Consider the following 15,901-nt stretch of genomic DNA (forward strand, 5'->3'; position numbering starts at 1 on the left):
AGCACTGACCATCGTAAACCTGCTGATTATACCACAGCCTACTCTCTATTAGCAATAGTATCAGGGAGCTCCCTCGAGCACTGACCGTCACAAACCTGCTGATTATACTAGCCTACTCTCTATTAGCAATAGTATCAGGGACTTCCTGGAGCACTGACCATCACAAACCTGCTGATTATACTAGCCTGCTCTCTATTAGCAATAGTATCAAGGAGCTCCCTCGAGCACTGACCGTCACAAACCTGCTGATTATACTAGCCTACTCTCTATTAGCAATAGTATCAGGGAGCTCCCTCGAGCACTGACCTTCACGAACCTGCTGATTATACCACAGCCTAGTCTCTATTAGCAATAGTATCAGGGACTTCCTGGAGCACTGACCATCACAAACCTGCTGATTATACCACAGCCTAGTCTCTATTAGCAATAGTATCAGGGACTTCCTGGAGCACTGACCATCACAAACCTGCTGATTATACTAGCCTACTCTCTATTAGCAATAGTATGAAGCTGCTAAAGAAGCCAACAACAGTCTGAAACAGTTTCATGAATATAAAAATATTTTAAAGCACAAATAGCTTCAAATGGCATTTAGCAGTTACCTTTTTTATGATATTTGCAATCATTCTGAGTAGATGTATCAGGGCAGAGGCTTCATACCCTGCAATGAATGTCTTAACCACTATGAAAAAGAGCCAGGCTCATCTGCATTCATGGCTATAGAGCTTTTAATGTCATCTCACCAACGGGACTGAAGCCCTAATGCAGTGCACCACACAACACTGCCCCGTTACATTGAGTGTTTTGAACATTTTTTAAAAAGCTCAGCCATGTATGCACGTTGCCGGAAACTTATAATTCCTCTTAAACTTCCTCATTTTGGTTAGTGGTTTTCGAGGGCTACCAGTTTGTGGTAATGGAAATAGAATTTTAAAAAAATCTAAATATAATTCAAAACTTTTTGCTCTTTTTTCATAAAGGATTTTGATAAAGTGTCCTTTGAATAACGCATTGGTTCTGACTGTCATGTTGAGGCCGTGCTGTTTGGTGACAGGTGTTCCTGAAGCAGACTATGTTCCAGCTGCTGGAGGGCCAGTGGAGTAACACTCAGACCTGGGCCGCTATCACCATCCAGAGGAACATCAGGGGCTTCATCTCTCGCAAGAACTTCCGCTTCTTCAGACACAAAGCCATCATCATCCAGGCCCACATCCGTGGTCACCAGGCCAGGTCAGAGGACAGTTGCGGGGAAACAAAACATCCCACTTTTAACTGAACTAGCCATGCGTAACCTGAAAATTGCATGGGGTGATCCAGATATTTACCGTCACCACCCTCTGTGTGAAGAGGTGCCACACACTGATCATTAAATACATCTTTCAAAAACATTCTACATGATCACTAATGAAATTGCTGCCTAAAAGGGTGCTTTTAACTGAATTCACTTTCTGTAAATGTATTGATGTGGAGTGCATTGCTTGTACACACTCACTAGAGACTAAAAGGGCAGTGCGGTTGTACAGTATACAGTATGGGTCACAGGGAGAACACTTTCACTTTTGGGATGCTGTTTGTTTTTTCTACTTTGCTTTGTAAAAATTGTGACAGTGATGACGTGTGGTGACGTCAGATCAGGAAGTAATTGCAGCACAACACAGCAGACTGGGGTTTGAACTGAGCCGCTACGGTGCTCGGCTTTTCATTAACAAAAACAAATAAAGAGGTTTACAAAACTAAACACTTTCAAAACAAAAGGGCACTTTGGCCAAAAGAACTAACAATAAACAGTAAGAAGTATCATGCTGGTTTATAAGCCAGCACGCTTAGCCATTGTTTTCTTCCTTTAATACTTTTACCTCCTAACTCTCCACTACCGTTCTCCACTCTGAACACTCTTCTTCAAGCAGCCGAACAGCAGCTCTTTTATATTGGTGATCGAGGGATCAGCTAGCTCTCAATTATTGTATTGGATGGGTTTACTATGGATATGTGCCTAATTGTATACTTAGTAGCTGATCAGTGACACATTCCTACAAGGCATTTAAAATATAAACAAAAATAACATGACGGACGACACCTTGCTCGTCCTGCTACACAGTAATAATACACAAACACTGGATTTTCGCTGTCATATATAATAATAATAATAATAATAATAATAATAATAATAATAATAATAATAATAATAATAATAATAGTTACACAAAGGGACGGGACACCCTGCCACACAATGCAATGTAAGAATTGTTTGACAGTACACTGGCTGTGCCTCAACCCTGGTCTGGTAATTAATACATGTGGAATTTAAATTTAAAAAAGGTTTTATTTCTTTTTCTTCTGAAATCATTCAGAGTACCCACCACGGGTCATCCCCTGGCTTTGCTATATTTTAATACATCTTACTGTAGTGTGACTGAGTGAGAGCTGGAGAGAAGGCTGTTTGGAGTGTTGATTATCTTATCCTCTGGCCTCCAGGAAGCAGTACAAGAGGCTGAAGAAGTCATTAACCCAGTTCTGGACTGCAGTGATGATAACCAGGTCCACTATAAGGAGGAAGCACTATCAGGTAGGAAATCATTGAGATCAGTGGCTCTCAACCAACTCTGTTCACAATCACCACCATCATGGGACAGGAACGCGTTCCAGATCTAAAGTGAGATAATCAGCTGCATTTCAAACAGCACCTTCCTATTATAGCGAAAGTGGCAAAGTTTACTTTGTGGTTTGATGGCACAATTTTTTAAATGAACTCTACAATGTTTTCTGGAAGAGTCTGTCACCTCTTCACAGTCATGTTATGTTTGTTTGAGGAAGACAAGAAACCTTATTAATATGATGACTGCTTATATTTGGTTACACTTACCTGGTAATTTAGCATGGAACAGTAACCTTCTCATACCAGGACCTCTGCACCAAGCCTCTGGGCTTGTTAAGCCAATTAAGCCTGAAAAGGTTGTAGAGGAACATGGGGAAAAGCAACAGAAATCACCACAGGCAAATTGTACTTATAATGTCTAAGATGGTAGACAGGATCCTTTACCCTATCACACATGAATTGTCAGATAGAAATCACTAGGACTAAAGCAAAGTAAACCAACGAATAACCAACAGATGGTGCAAGGTTACCGTTGCTTAAATACAGTGCCACATGAGATTAGTTATCTGTATAGCTCTATCTTTCTGTAAACTATTACTACTGACATACCAACACTATAATATTCCATTTCATTTAAACGCTCCATAGTGCTACATTTAGAAATACTAAATTCAATGACAAACATTTTAACTAGAAGTCTCTCAGTCTAAGAAATATAATAAATTAAATGACAACATTTCAACTAGAAGTCTTAATGTAAGAAACGTAATAGATTACATTGAATGTGTTAGTTTTCTTTTAGTATTTCTAATACAGAGCAACAACAACTATTGTGGAACAGAAGTTTGAATTATCTATGTTTACAAAACAGAAGTTGCATGATTTTGTATAATTAAAAAATAAAATGACTATAATGGAATATCATTTTACTTTACTAGAATTCCTCTGCACAGTGAAGAGAGGAACAACGAACCAAATATCAAACTGGTTAGGTGGAGCTGGGTATGACACGACTGATAAGAACTTTTCACCAGAATGTATAGCTGACAGGAATGCTGTTACAGCAACCGCGTGATGGGCAATTAAAATAAAATACCTGAAAAACACCCAATGAGAATCGGGGGACGTAGTGTACAAGTTGCTTTAGTTGTCGCTCAGAAGTTTACCCCTGATCTGCACCATGCAGTTGAGCAACTATTCGCAAGTTGGTTCCTAACAATAAGTTGAGTTTTCATTCTGAGCAGGTGTGGACCTGGATTGAGAGAGCAAAGTCCTTCAGTGGATCTGCTTCCACCACACCCACCTAATTCAGCGTCACTGTGGGCTATATTTAGGTTGCTATGAGTGCATTTAAAAACTGCGTTATCTACAATACGTAATCACAGATGCAAAAATTAGTTGATACGCCATTTGAAAAATAAAAACAGCAAAATATTTTGATTTAATAAAATACTTTGGAATTTGAGTTTCGAAAATCGAAAGTTGCAAAAATGCAGTTCTATTTAATATCTATAAAAAGAATTAGTAAAGAAAAACAGTAGGAAACCAGTGTCTTTTTCAATGAGGAGTCTGTGGCTAACATATTGTTGTACTATATTGGTGGTCACAAGTAGATCCAATTTCTTTGTGGTGGCTTATCATAAGAGCAAATAAAGACAGAATTTATGACACAGGCACATGAGCAGTTATGTTGCTAGAGATGTTGTTTGGAAATACAAAGCAGCCTTATCATCACCTGATCAGTGGTTTAATACCCATCAGCAAAGGCAGGTCTGGTCTATGTGAAATGAGTTCTACTGGATCTTAGACTTTCCAGGTAAACCTTTTTAAAACTTCATGGAAAATCTACCTTCACAACTCAGATTTTTATCATCAGCTGATTATGACCAGAAAAACTTGGGGCTTGGAACAGATATCTACTGGTTTCTTACTGGACACTCGTCAGTTACAATGGAGCTCTTGTAATATCATTTGACAGGGACTGCTAATTATTAAATGCTGCTTAAACAAGCATGCCCAGTTTGCTGTGGAACTTGAACTACAGTGCTAGGTTTTGCATTGATTACTATAGTTTTCATTAATTATGTGTATTCAGAACTCTATACAGTCTACTATTCCAGGGGTGCACAACATTGTAAAAACATCTGGAAGCTGTAAACATACACATTGTAGTGTGGGTGGAAATCAGTTGATTGAGAAATGCGAGTGATATTAACTGTTGTGTGGTAGAAGACACTTCTTCACACAGATTTGTGAGGGTATGGAATGGTTTACTTAGTCATGTTGCTGAAGGAGACATTTCTTCACACAGAGGGTGGTGAGGGTATGGAATGGGCTACCTAGTCATGTTGCTGAAGGAGACATTTCTTCACACAGAGAGTGTAGTGTGACATTAACAGCAGTGAGATTAAATAGGTTTATGTTGCACTATGTAAGATGCAAACAGGTTTACATGAATTAGGTGAATTTAATAAAGTATATAATAATTTAGTAGTGTATATAATAACAGATTAACGTAAAAAAAAAAATATATATATATATATATATATATATATATATATATATATATATATATATATATATATATATATATATATATTCTCCCTGAATTGGTCAAATCATGCGGAAGATGGTCCAGCATCTAAGCACAGTTAAAACCTCCACCAGTACAACTCCTCCTGCTCTTGACAGGAAAAAAACAGTGCTTTTCATTGTTGACATTTCCAGCACAGGGCCTATCCCATACGCGCATAATCTTCCCATCTCCCAGTCCATCAGCTGTAAATGCTAGGCCACTCTGCCTCCTAGTTTTGCAGCTTAAATCAGTAGGCCACACTGCTGCCCACTTCCCAGCACACCCTCCCATCGGTCATAATCATTCCTCCCTCATTGTTTGTGGATGTTCTTGAGAGTTTGTTTGCCTAATGGGTCCTGGTTACGTCAGCTCCAGCTGCAGTGTAAAGTTCACAGGTAATAAAGGCCCCTCCTTGCTTGAGCAATCTCGTCCTTTTATTATTAGTCTTGTGAAGTTCGACTCAGCAGGAGCTCCACAGCAGCACTGTCCAGCTCTACATACTCAAACTCACCTTCCCACTAACAGTATAAAGGTAGGCTTTATCTGTTCAATCTGTTTCATGTCTTAATATGTATTTGATCAGGCTTGATTGGGGTCTGTGGGTTAAGCATGAGGACAGAGAGATTAGCCGGGAACTGGATGGGTGTGGTAGTTGTTAGAGAAGAGGCAGTGCAGTCTGTTGATTAAAATTAAGGACTTTTGAGGACAGCAATGTGGTCTGGCAGTTAAAGCTGAGGGGCTGGATGGTTTGTAGCCTTGAATTTAGTGTGAGAGAGGCTGATCCTGTCTTTAGAGCCGAAGGATAGTAAAAGAGGCTCTTATTCAGCAGTGGTAGCCAGGAAATCATTGTAGCTTTGTTAGTTAACAATCTAACGCGGGGCTTCTCCAACATGGCTTGGCTATAACATTTTATAAGTAACTTGAACTGCAACTGTTTAAGAGCTGAAAATAAAAAATGGTCTAACTAAGCAAATTATCAGTTCAATTAAGTGTCTAGTTAAGTAATTGAGAGCTCGGCTGGAATGAAAACTAGCAGCCACAGGGGGTCCCCTGGACTGAGTTTGAGAAGCCCTGATCTAACGGAAAGGCACAGTAGTTCCCAGATCGAGAGGACATTGATTACATTATAAATTTTTATTAGGGTTATACATTATCTGCACAACAGTTCTGGTGTCACAATGGGAATGTTTCTAGCCTGCTTATTGCAGTGCAGTAGGTGGGACAGGGTTGCTGAAATTTGATCAATAAGCAGTGGAGGAATAGAGAGAACATGATTCTATTTGAACACAAGTTATAAAATGCTGGTCACTATAAAAGAAAGAGCCAGATGTATTTGCTTTGCTTTGCTTTCATAGCAGAGCACGTTAGTTGACTTTCATGTTATTTTAAAGCCTTACACAATACATTATTTATTACTCACTCTGTTTAATTTGACATTGGATACAATGCGATGATGTCTGTTACTTTGATCATTGTTAAGCATTTTATGCACTATGCTTTATTTATTTTGCTTTACCTAACTCTCAAGTGATTAACCCTTAAAATGGCATCTTTGTAGAGATGAGTGGTTTGCAGTGTTTTTATAGACATTTAAGGCATAGAAACCGATTGAGATTCTTTTATTCTGGAAGTGTTTTACAGGGATTTATTGGATAACGCTGAAAACTATGACTGTGCAAACAATATCATTATCTTTGGCACCACTACTTTTCTTATAGAAAAGGTAGAAAAATATAAATGTGATAGCTTCATAGTACCAGCATATTACTCTTTAAGAACTGAGGGATTGGTTAAAGAAAAAAAATAAAATGTGAAAGGACAACATAAACCAACTGGATGGTAAACAAATTAAATAATGTAAAATGTTTGGGATCGAAGCGAAAGTTGGGTTAAGGAATACACTTTGTAAATAAATAAGTATGGTTTAAAATACTGGTACATCTGCGGCCATCAGACCCAATAGTTTCTGACACAACACCAAGGTAACCTCCGATCCCTGTCGAAACAGGGAGAGTCAACCTCAAATAGCTGCTACCCTGTCGTCCGACAGGTATGCGAGCATCACTCTGGAGTCCAGCTGGAGAGCCAAGTATGTCGTGCACTGCACCGGTGTAAGCCGGCTCTTTGCATTGCTGATGGTGAGGCCCAGCCTAGCCAGATGCTCTGTCACAATCACCGTGAGGAACACTGCTCCCTCTCACAACCAGTTGTCAAATCTTCCAGCTGTCGAGGTAGTTCTACAGTAGGTACTACACTAGGTTAACTAAAGCACCTTACAAGTCATGCTTTTAGACTGACTTATACTTGCAGGGTCATTTTACCTGGAGAGTGATGACCTGATGATCGGAGTATAATGCAAATGAGAGCTTACTTTATCTAAAGTAGGGCCAGATGTCTGTTTTATCAACAAACTGTGTAGCTAATGGAAATGCAAAATGCGTGAGATTTATGTGATTATTTTGTGTGCAACAATCACCTTAAATGAATGTCTTTTTCAGTAATTTAACCTTAATGGCCTTGGCTATTCACTTGACAGATAATGTTATACACACCATTTATTATGTTCTATAGTTTTTCTGGTAAACTTAAGTGAAATAAAATAATATATTGAGACCGGCACAAGTGAAATGGGTACGCCTGGTTTTGACTCTGTATGCAATTCAGTCCTAAAGTGGTTGAGTGATTAGATTTGTAGTTATCTTAAACCAAACATATACTCGGTGTCTGGGCTGGTTGATACAGGGCTGTCCTAAATACCTAAATGTTGCAAAGCATGTAACTGTCAAGCCCTGACTTGGAAATGTCCAACTGAACTGGCTGTATATCTCTGGCTGAAATTGCAGAACTATTTGTTCAATCCCAGTTTTCACTCTTCTCCAATACATTCTGATAACACACAATCAAAACAAAAAAATCTCAATCAGTTTCTACTTGTACAAGAGCGTGCACATTTATTAGAACACCCCATTACTTCTGTAATTGATTTGTTGTGCATATGAAATCAAATCACTGCAACTGAAAATCTTGGAAAATTGTCAAAGTAGGCAAATGAGTGATCTACTTTCATTTATGACAAATAAGCCACACATGCAATTAATTTAAAATGGTAAGAGAAAAGGAACACATAGCCACAAATGGTAAAATGCATGAGACGTTTGTTTAGAAGTTGTTTAAGATGCCTAATTAAAGTACAAAGTGGTCTAGCATTTTCACACATGAGTGGCTATTGTTTCTATATCACTGATTACTGACTGAAAATTGAAATGCTCACACCCAGAGTTTTTCATACAGGTAGGTATATAAAGTTTATAAATGGCAAATCTTGAGGTGTTTTAATACATTTGCAACACTATTGTATATCTAAATATACTTGTTTCTCCCAAATAGGGAGAGAAAGAAAAGAAACAAGGGAAGTCAGCGATCAGAGGTCATCCTGGGTCAACAGGAATGGTGGGTCTCAAAACTCTCAGACATCAGGCAAGAGGGGGGTGGGGGCTTGAGGTTATTTGACATTTAGACACAGTGAACAATTTACTAATTTGCTTACTTACAGAAGAAAACACATAAACCAAAGTCAGTGTTAAACATCCATATTAAATGAGTATTAATATTAAATGTTTTAAGATGTCACAGTTCAAAAGATTAAGATGTCACAAACAGCAGTAAAACATGAATAGGGAATATATGTCAATAGCTTTACACATGTATGAAGTGTAATCCTGTGCTGTTTTAACTAGTCTGTGTTTATCTGTGAATTCAGGATGTGGGTATTCTGGAGATCCCTGCTGAGCTGTCAGCCCTGCTACATGCTGCACAGGGTGAGTTACCCTGAAACACTTTACACAAATCATTGTGCACAGAGCAAGGGAAGCACAAGCACTGGCCAAGGGCCATTGTCACACATTGGGCAGGATTTAGAAAAACTGTTTTATTGTGTTGAATTTGTGGTATAGTAACGACAGCTTTAGTAACAAGTGATTTTCAAACGGAATGTGTTAATTAATTCAATCCGTTAATGCTTTGAAATTGAGTTGATGAGGTCATTAATGAGTGCATTCCTTGTTAAAAAAAGCTTAATTGTCGCAGGTCACATACATCACTTCCTGCCTCAATGACTTGATAAGGGGAACTCAAATGCATGTTAACGAGATCTAGAAGAAATAATTTAAGCATAATTTGCTGTTTGGAAACTACTAGCATACAAGGAAGCGGCTCTCCCACCAGCGAGCAGCAGCCATAAAAAATAATGGGAATATCTATGTTGTGTATAATTTGGAAACTTAATTTTAAATTGTGCATTTTGTCGTGCAGAATGTACATTTATTTAGAACGCCACATATAAAATGCTGATTTACGATTATCTGGAGTGTGGGTAAAAATTGGACAGCACAGATTGGAAAAAATAAAATAATAATAATCAAACCTCATTAGTCATTTACCCTCAGTCAGGGGGATATTTTGCCACAGCTTACTGTATAGCTGACATATATTTTAATGTGCATTTTGCAATCTTTTATGGTTAAAAAGAAAAAATACTTTAACCTATCTATGTACTGTATATTGGTTGGAATTTAGTTTTTTATGAAGACATCTACTTTTGTCTGTATTTTAGCATGTACGATTGTAGGCTATAAATACATATGTTTCAAGTGCTGGTGTTTGTAGCTGTTTGTTATTATACAGTGCCATGAAAAAATATTTGCCCCCTGTCTGATTTTCTGCATTTTTGCACATTTTTCACATTGAATTTAGTCAGATCTTTTTGTGGGTTGTAGTAGTATATAGAGGGAGTCTGAGAGAAAAAATGACACCTAAGTTTGGTGCTTCTTTCATTTGTTTGGTGTGCAAGGTAATCAAACATGCAATCTTCAGGTGTGAAAAAGTTATTGCCCCCATAGTTGACTCAACCTAATTAAAGGGATAATTAGGGTCAGCTGTTTGAATACTTTGGTTAACAATGAGGCCTGATTTGGACCAGCCCTGCCCAATGTAAATCTGACTAACTTTGGCCCTTACCATCAGAGTGAAGTTGTCAGCACACAGGTTCTATAGGCACATCATCGCACGATTAAAAGAAATTCCTGAAGACCTCCGGAAAAAAAGTTGTTGATGCCTGTCAGTCTAGAAACGGTTCTAAGGCTCTGGAGCTCCACCAAACCACAGTCAGAGCCATATTGTCCAAATGGAGAAAGTTCGGGATATTAGTGAATCTTCCCAGGCGGCTGTCCTGCCAAAATCTCACCAAGAGCAAGGCGTAAAATCGTCCAGGAAGTCCCTAAGAACCCTAGAACAACATCCAGGGATCTGCAGGCCTCTCACACCTCGGCTAAGGTCAGTGTTCATGACTCCACCATCAGAAAGACACTGGGCAAAAATGGGATTCATGGCAGAGTAGTAAGGCAGAAATCACTGCTCACTAAGAAGAACATGAATGCTCGTCTCAAGTTTGCCAAAACGCATCTGGGTGATCCTCAAGAGTTCTGGAACAATGTTCTATGGACAGATGAGTCAAAAGTGAAACTTTTTGGCCAACATGGGCCCCTTTATATCTGGCAAAAATCAAAGACTGCATTCCAAAGTAAGAACCTCATACCAACGGTCAAGCATAGTGGTGGTAGTGACGTGATTTGGGGATGCTTTTCTGCATCAGGACCTGGACGACTTGCCATCATTGAAGGAGCCATGAATTCTGCTCTGTATCAGAGAATTCTACAGGAGAATATCAGGCCATCCGTCCGTGAGCTGAAGCTGAGGCGCAGCTGGGTCATGCAGCTTACTGTATGTCATCGTAGTAAATGTTGTCAAAATAATCCCCAAGCACCTAATAGCAGCATTCATGTAAATAAATGGACCCCTTGGCCCCTGAAAGTATCTTGCAGCCCCCCATGGCTCCCCAGCCCCAGTTCGGGACTGTGCTGGATAACTGTGAACTGCACAAGAAGGGGAGCAGTATAAATATTAGTGACTTTAATAAAGGGTAATACAGTATAATGGAGTTGCTAATAACAATGATGAGAATAATAATTATAAATGTTAGTCCATCTTTAAATAAGGTTATGATGCATAGCTTGAGCATTCATAAATTCAATTAAAAAAAAAAACTCAGTTTTAAGGAAGCTTGTATTTTTTTTGTCTAGAAAGAAACAAACATTTAATCAAGAAGTCTTGAGGTATTCTGAGATTTAAAGAGCTGAGTGGTGTGGAATCTTATTTTTGGCAAGTAGAGAGAAATAATAATAATAAATAATAATAATAATAAATAATAATAATAATATAATAAATAATGTAAATTAGGAAAACAATTTACAGTAAACTGGTGTTACAGCTGAATTTAATCAATGTTACTCTGTATAAATATTCTGTATCTATAAATAAATAAATAAAACAATTTACAGTAGAAACAGTATGGGGATATTTGTAAATGTTGGGATCCTGGTGTTATTATTAAAATGATTCAGTTTCATTTCTCCGAGATGGGAGGGAGCCTTGGCAATGCACTGCATTGTTAGTCTGTATATTGAGGGTGTTGGCTTGGTTCAGGATTCAGTTATCTGTTAAAGGAAAACACAGCACCTTGTACAAAGAGTACAGCTCTGGCGGCTCCTGGATTTACTAACTGTATCTTTACCCTTTACCTTCAGTACAGTACTGAGGTGGAGGTCATCCCTGGCAAACCTAACCGCAGACAACAGACTCCAACAAAGAACAATGTGTCATGGTATAATATAGAAGTAGACGTGCTAATATTGTATTTTTTTTTTTGTCAAATCGATAATGTTGACGTTTATTTTTTAAAGAATTTATCATTTTCTTTTCGATCTTTATTTTTCAATTCAAGCAGAGAATGGGTGAAATCAACCTTTATGCTTTAAAAAAAAAAAAAAAAAAAAAAAAAGAGACGGTTTATGCCATTGCGAAACCTCTTTGTTATTCAACATGCAACCAAACCATGGTCACCAACACTCTAATAGAACAACATTCAAAGAAATGACGTTTGGTCAATGCAGAGCTATGCCTTGTATAAGATCCTACACAATTAAAAAAAAGAAAACTTAAATAAACCACAGAAAATGCAGCATATAAAAGTTTATTACACAGACTTTTATAGCATACATTTACTAGTAAAACTATGCACAGATCAAAACAAACTTGCACTTATCATTCGGAGTCTGAGCTTCCCCCCTCTCACAGCTGGACTCAGATACCATGTTTCCACGACACCTCTCTCAACTAGTAGCTCTGAGCAGAATCACTTCAAAACACAGAGCACCCATTAAATCATGAGGGAAACCAGCACTTTAAATATTTAGCATAAAAACACTAACAATGATACCATAGCTTCTAAAGCTAAAAGTAATCTGTTCTGACCTTATTTAAAATTTGACATTGCTACATGGAAAATGGCAAGTTTAGTCAGTGATAAAGTCTTGATAAAGCTAACCACATCTCCTGCTTTAATGAAGTAAATAATTAAGTTTCCTCCTTCTCTTCCAATGCTACAGTAAGCAAACACAAGGGTAACACTTTATTGTCAGTGCCAGTAATTCAGTTGTAAATCAGGTACAGTAGTGGCGTTGTCAGTGCAGTTTCTATGATAGTTTTTGAAGTGGGTAATAGCTAAAACCCACCCAGTGCCCCAGTATGGTTTGGGGGCACTGTGCTGTGGGAGATGGGATGTTACACTGTGGTCCTGTCTACTATGTGAATATCCAACAGTACTCTTTTGAAGAAGAGTCCATTAAAACTGTGGCCTGGCTGAATCCTAATTACCGGGGTTAATTCTGAAACACGTCTTTGGATTACAGCTCCACAATAAACGGGAGCATGAATAGAAAAGAACAGTGCACTTTGGGGATCCACCCTTTGCAAATAACCGCAGTGAAAAGATATTTGAACTGGCTGAAGTTCGGCAAAGAAGTTGCTGTACTTGTATGATGCAAGGCTGTACCGGAACTCAATAGGTTTCATATAAAAACTTGTTGTCATTTCAAATATTTACTGAGCAGAACTGAAAAGGTTCCGAAGATCTGTATGTATTATATAAGTAAAAAAAGACAGCTATAACACTTAATTTAGTTCTATATTTATCCACAGTGCAGGTATGACACAGGCACTTCAGTCTGAATCTAATCACAAAATACAGAGCAGATTTTAAATAACTGCTTAAGAGAATGAGTACAATTACATAAATAGTATTCTTTTGTAACTGAATGTAATAGTCATTTTAAATGTAAGTAATGTAAATAGTTTTAGCAATTTACATGTTATTGAGGGGAATTAACAAGCTGTACTAAGTAATTCTTAGCGTGCAGCGTGACAGTCAAGTAGTGCAGGGGAGCGTGAAGTTGCTGGTCTTCACAGGGATTTCCACAGGGAGCGTAGGCTCTGGCACTCCTGCAGGTTCTCACCTGGTCTGGCCTTGGTCCTACAGGCGCAGGCAGCTTACAACATCTACTGTGGATATAAAGAGGCAATTGGCTTTGTAATTGGATGGCCACTTCTCCCAAGTTGTTGTGGAGAACTAATGCAGCGGTGTGGGGTAAAATTGGGCATTACATTTATCAAAACTAATATCCTTTAATGTGACACTTTTGAAGGTCCAGATATATTGTAATATGTCATGTCTTCATTTAAGTCGATTTTGTTTCCACCACAGGGCGACAGCATGGCACAGAGAGCCGTGTCAGTGAGGTGGCTCCTCCTCAGGTCAAAGCCGAGTTTAGCCTGTCCCTGCCCCCCGACATCAACAACCATCCCTTCTCCAAATATACCAACACACACCTCCAGGTAACCATGCACACTTTTTAAATCTCTGGCTCATTGGCCCTGTGTGAGTCGCTGCCTTAGAGAATACAGCCTGGAGAAACCACAGTGATTTTATAATGTTGTTTCTTGCCATCTTCTCCTGCCAGGACCCCCTTGGTAAGGAGATGTATATCTCAAGGGTTCTGTCCTGGTTAAATAAAGTTGAAATTTGAAGGTGTGAATTATTAGTTTCTTAATAATTGTCTAATTCATAGAATGAAGAGGTTTTAACAGGTTTATCACTGTGTTTTAAGATATGCTGTGATGGTCCTGTTAAACTGATGAACAAGACAGAAAACTAATTAAAAACAAGGGAGCCATTTAGATAGACACACACACAGACAAACACACAAAGGCATTGCTGTACCCCCCCCCCAACCCTCTTCTGTACAGTGGCCTCAGATAGACATGCAGACAGAAACACACACAACGCCAGACAAAGCCCTTTCCTCCCTTCTGTAAAGATGCATGGCCTCAGACAGACAGACAGACAGATAAAGTTCCTGTGCTGTTCTCTTTCAGGATGGATGGGCCCAATCCCAGGACAGCCCCCTGCAGAGACCGCTCACCCAGCTGGGCAGAGAAGACTCACAGTCAGCACTGGAAATCTGCAAACTGGTGAGTGACATTAAATTCCATTAAACTGCTGGTTGTATTCTAAAACGATGTGGGAAAACAGTCCAAAAGGGAAATAGAATGCTTGGTTATATCGTCAAAAGTGTAGAGTACAAATCAAAGGAGGCTATGATGAGGCTGTGTGACACACTGGTGAGACTGCACTTAGAATATTATGTTCATGATGAGGTTGTGTCTGAGTTTAAATGAGCTATTAAGATAGAATGAAGGAACTGCATTCATTATTGAGTGGAAATAGACCAAGGCAGAGGGTAGGAGACACTTCACACACAGAGTGGTGAGGTCATGGATTGAGTCACCTAGTCAAGTTGTTGAGGCTGAATCACTTGGATCCTTTAAGACCCAACTTTATAAAGTTCTGAGATCAGTCAGCGACTAGGACCTGTACATCCATTGATAGGCTGAATGGCTTCTGCACCTTTGTAAATGTTTATTAATGTTTAACTTGAATTGATTTGAGATACACAGCATTTAGTGCTGTGTATCTCCTTGCAAATGTAGACTTTGCACTCAACTGCAATCTTTGCAACAAACAAACATATTCTACCTTATTATAAACCAAATGATGGCATAAGATTTTTTAATTTTTTCAATGATGTTTGAGTTATATATTACTTACTTATGATCACATGTTTGGCCACCTTGTGCCTTATTAATTTTACATTAAAACTTTCAAGTTGCACATGAAGTAGTAAATATGCTGTAATTGACCTGCTGTCTACTGAGATGTTACAAAACCCATATGCTTTAGAGGGCATTTTATTTCAGTGCAAATGTAATATTACCTCCCTCCCCTTCCAACTCTCCCTGTCTCTCCCTCCCTGCCTCCCAGATCCTGCGCTTTGTGGGAGATGAGGATCTCCACGGCTGGAAGGAGGTGGTCCTGGGGAACTACATCGCTCAGCGGGGTCTGGCCAGCCCTCAGCTACGCAACGAGATCCTCAGCCAGCTGGTCCACCAGACCTGGGGCAACCCTGGGGACGAGAGGGGCCAGCGGGCCTGGCTGCTACTGGCGTCCTGCCTGGGCTGCTTTGTGCCATTACCTGGCCTGGACAAACCCTTACTCAAGTAAGAACAGCGCACTACATTTAGTTAGTTAGGTTTTTTGGTAATTAGATAGTTGGCTTGTTTGGCAGGTAGGTAGGTAGTTAGTTAGCTAGCTATTTAGTTATGTATATTTCATCTGTTAATTCCTAATTTTCATAACATCTATTAGTCTGCAATTAGTCATAGACAATGCCGGCTCTTCTTCATTATGGTTAAGATGCCCGCTAATAAAAACCTGATTT

At 38.9% G+C, this 15,901-nt stretch overlaps 1 protein-coding gene across 1 annotated transcript in view; it reads left to right on the forward strand.

Moving 5' to 3' along the window:
• The window catches only part of LOC121296237 (unconventional myosin-XV-like), a 97,728-nt gene that overhangs the window by 32,167 nt on the left and 49,660 nt on the right, over positions 1-15,901 (forward strand). Inside the window, exons 22-29 of the mRNA XM_041221581.1 lie at positions 1,055-1,230; positions 2,476-2,566; positions 5,593-5,703; positions 8,559-8,621; positions 8,932-8,989; positions 13,828-13,958; positions 14,499-14,594; positions 15,445-15,680. Coding sequence (XP_041077515.1) covers positions 1,055-1,230; positions 2,476-2,566; positions 5,593-5,703; positions 8,559-8,621; positions 8,932-8,989; positions 13,828-13,958; positions 14,499-14,594; positions 15,445-15,680 — 962 coding nt within the window. The remainder of the gene's footprint in view (positions 1-1,054; positions 1,231-2,475; positions 2,567-5,592; positions 5,704-8,558; positions 8,622-8,931; positions 8,990-13,827; positions 13,959-14,498; positions 14,595-15,444; positions 15,681-15,901) is intronic.

This window comes from Polyodon spathula, chromosome 21 (genome assembly GCF_017654505.1).
Source record: "Polyodon spathula isolate WHYD16114869_AA chromosome 21, ASM1765450v1, whole genome shotgun sequence".
NCBI classification, from domain to species: Eukaryota; Metazoa; Chordata; class Actinopteri; order Acipenseriformes; family Polyodontidae; genus Polyodon; species Polyodon spathula.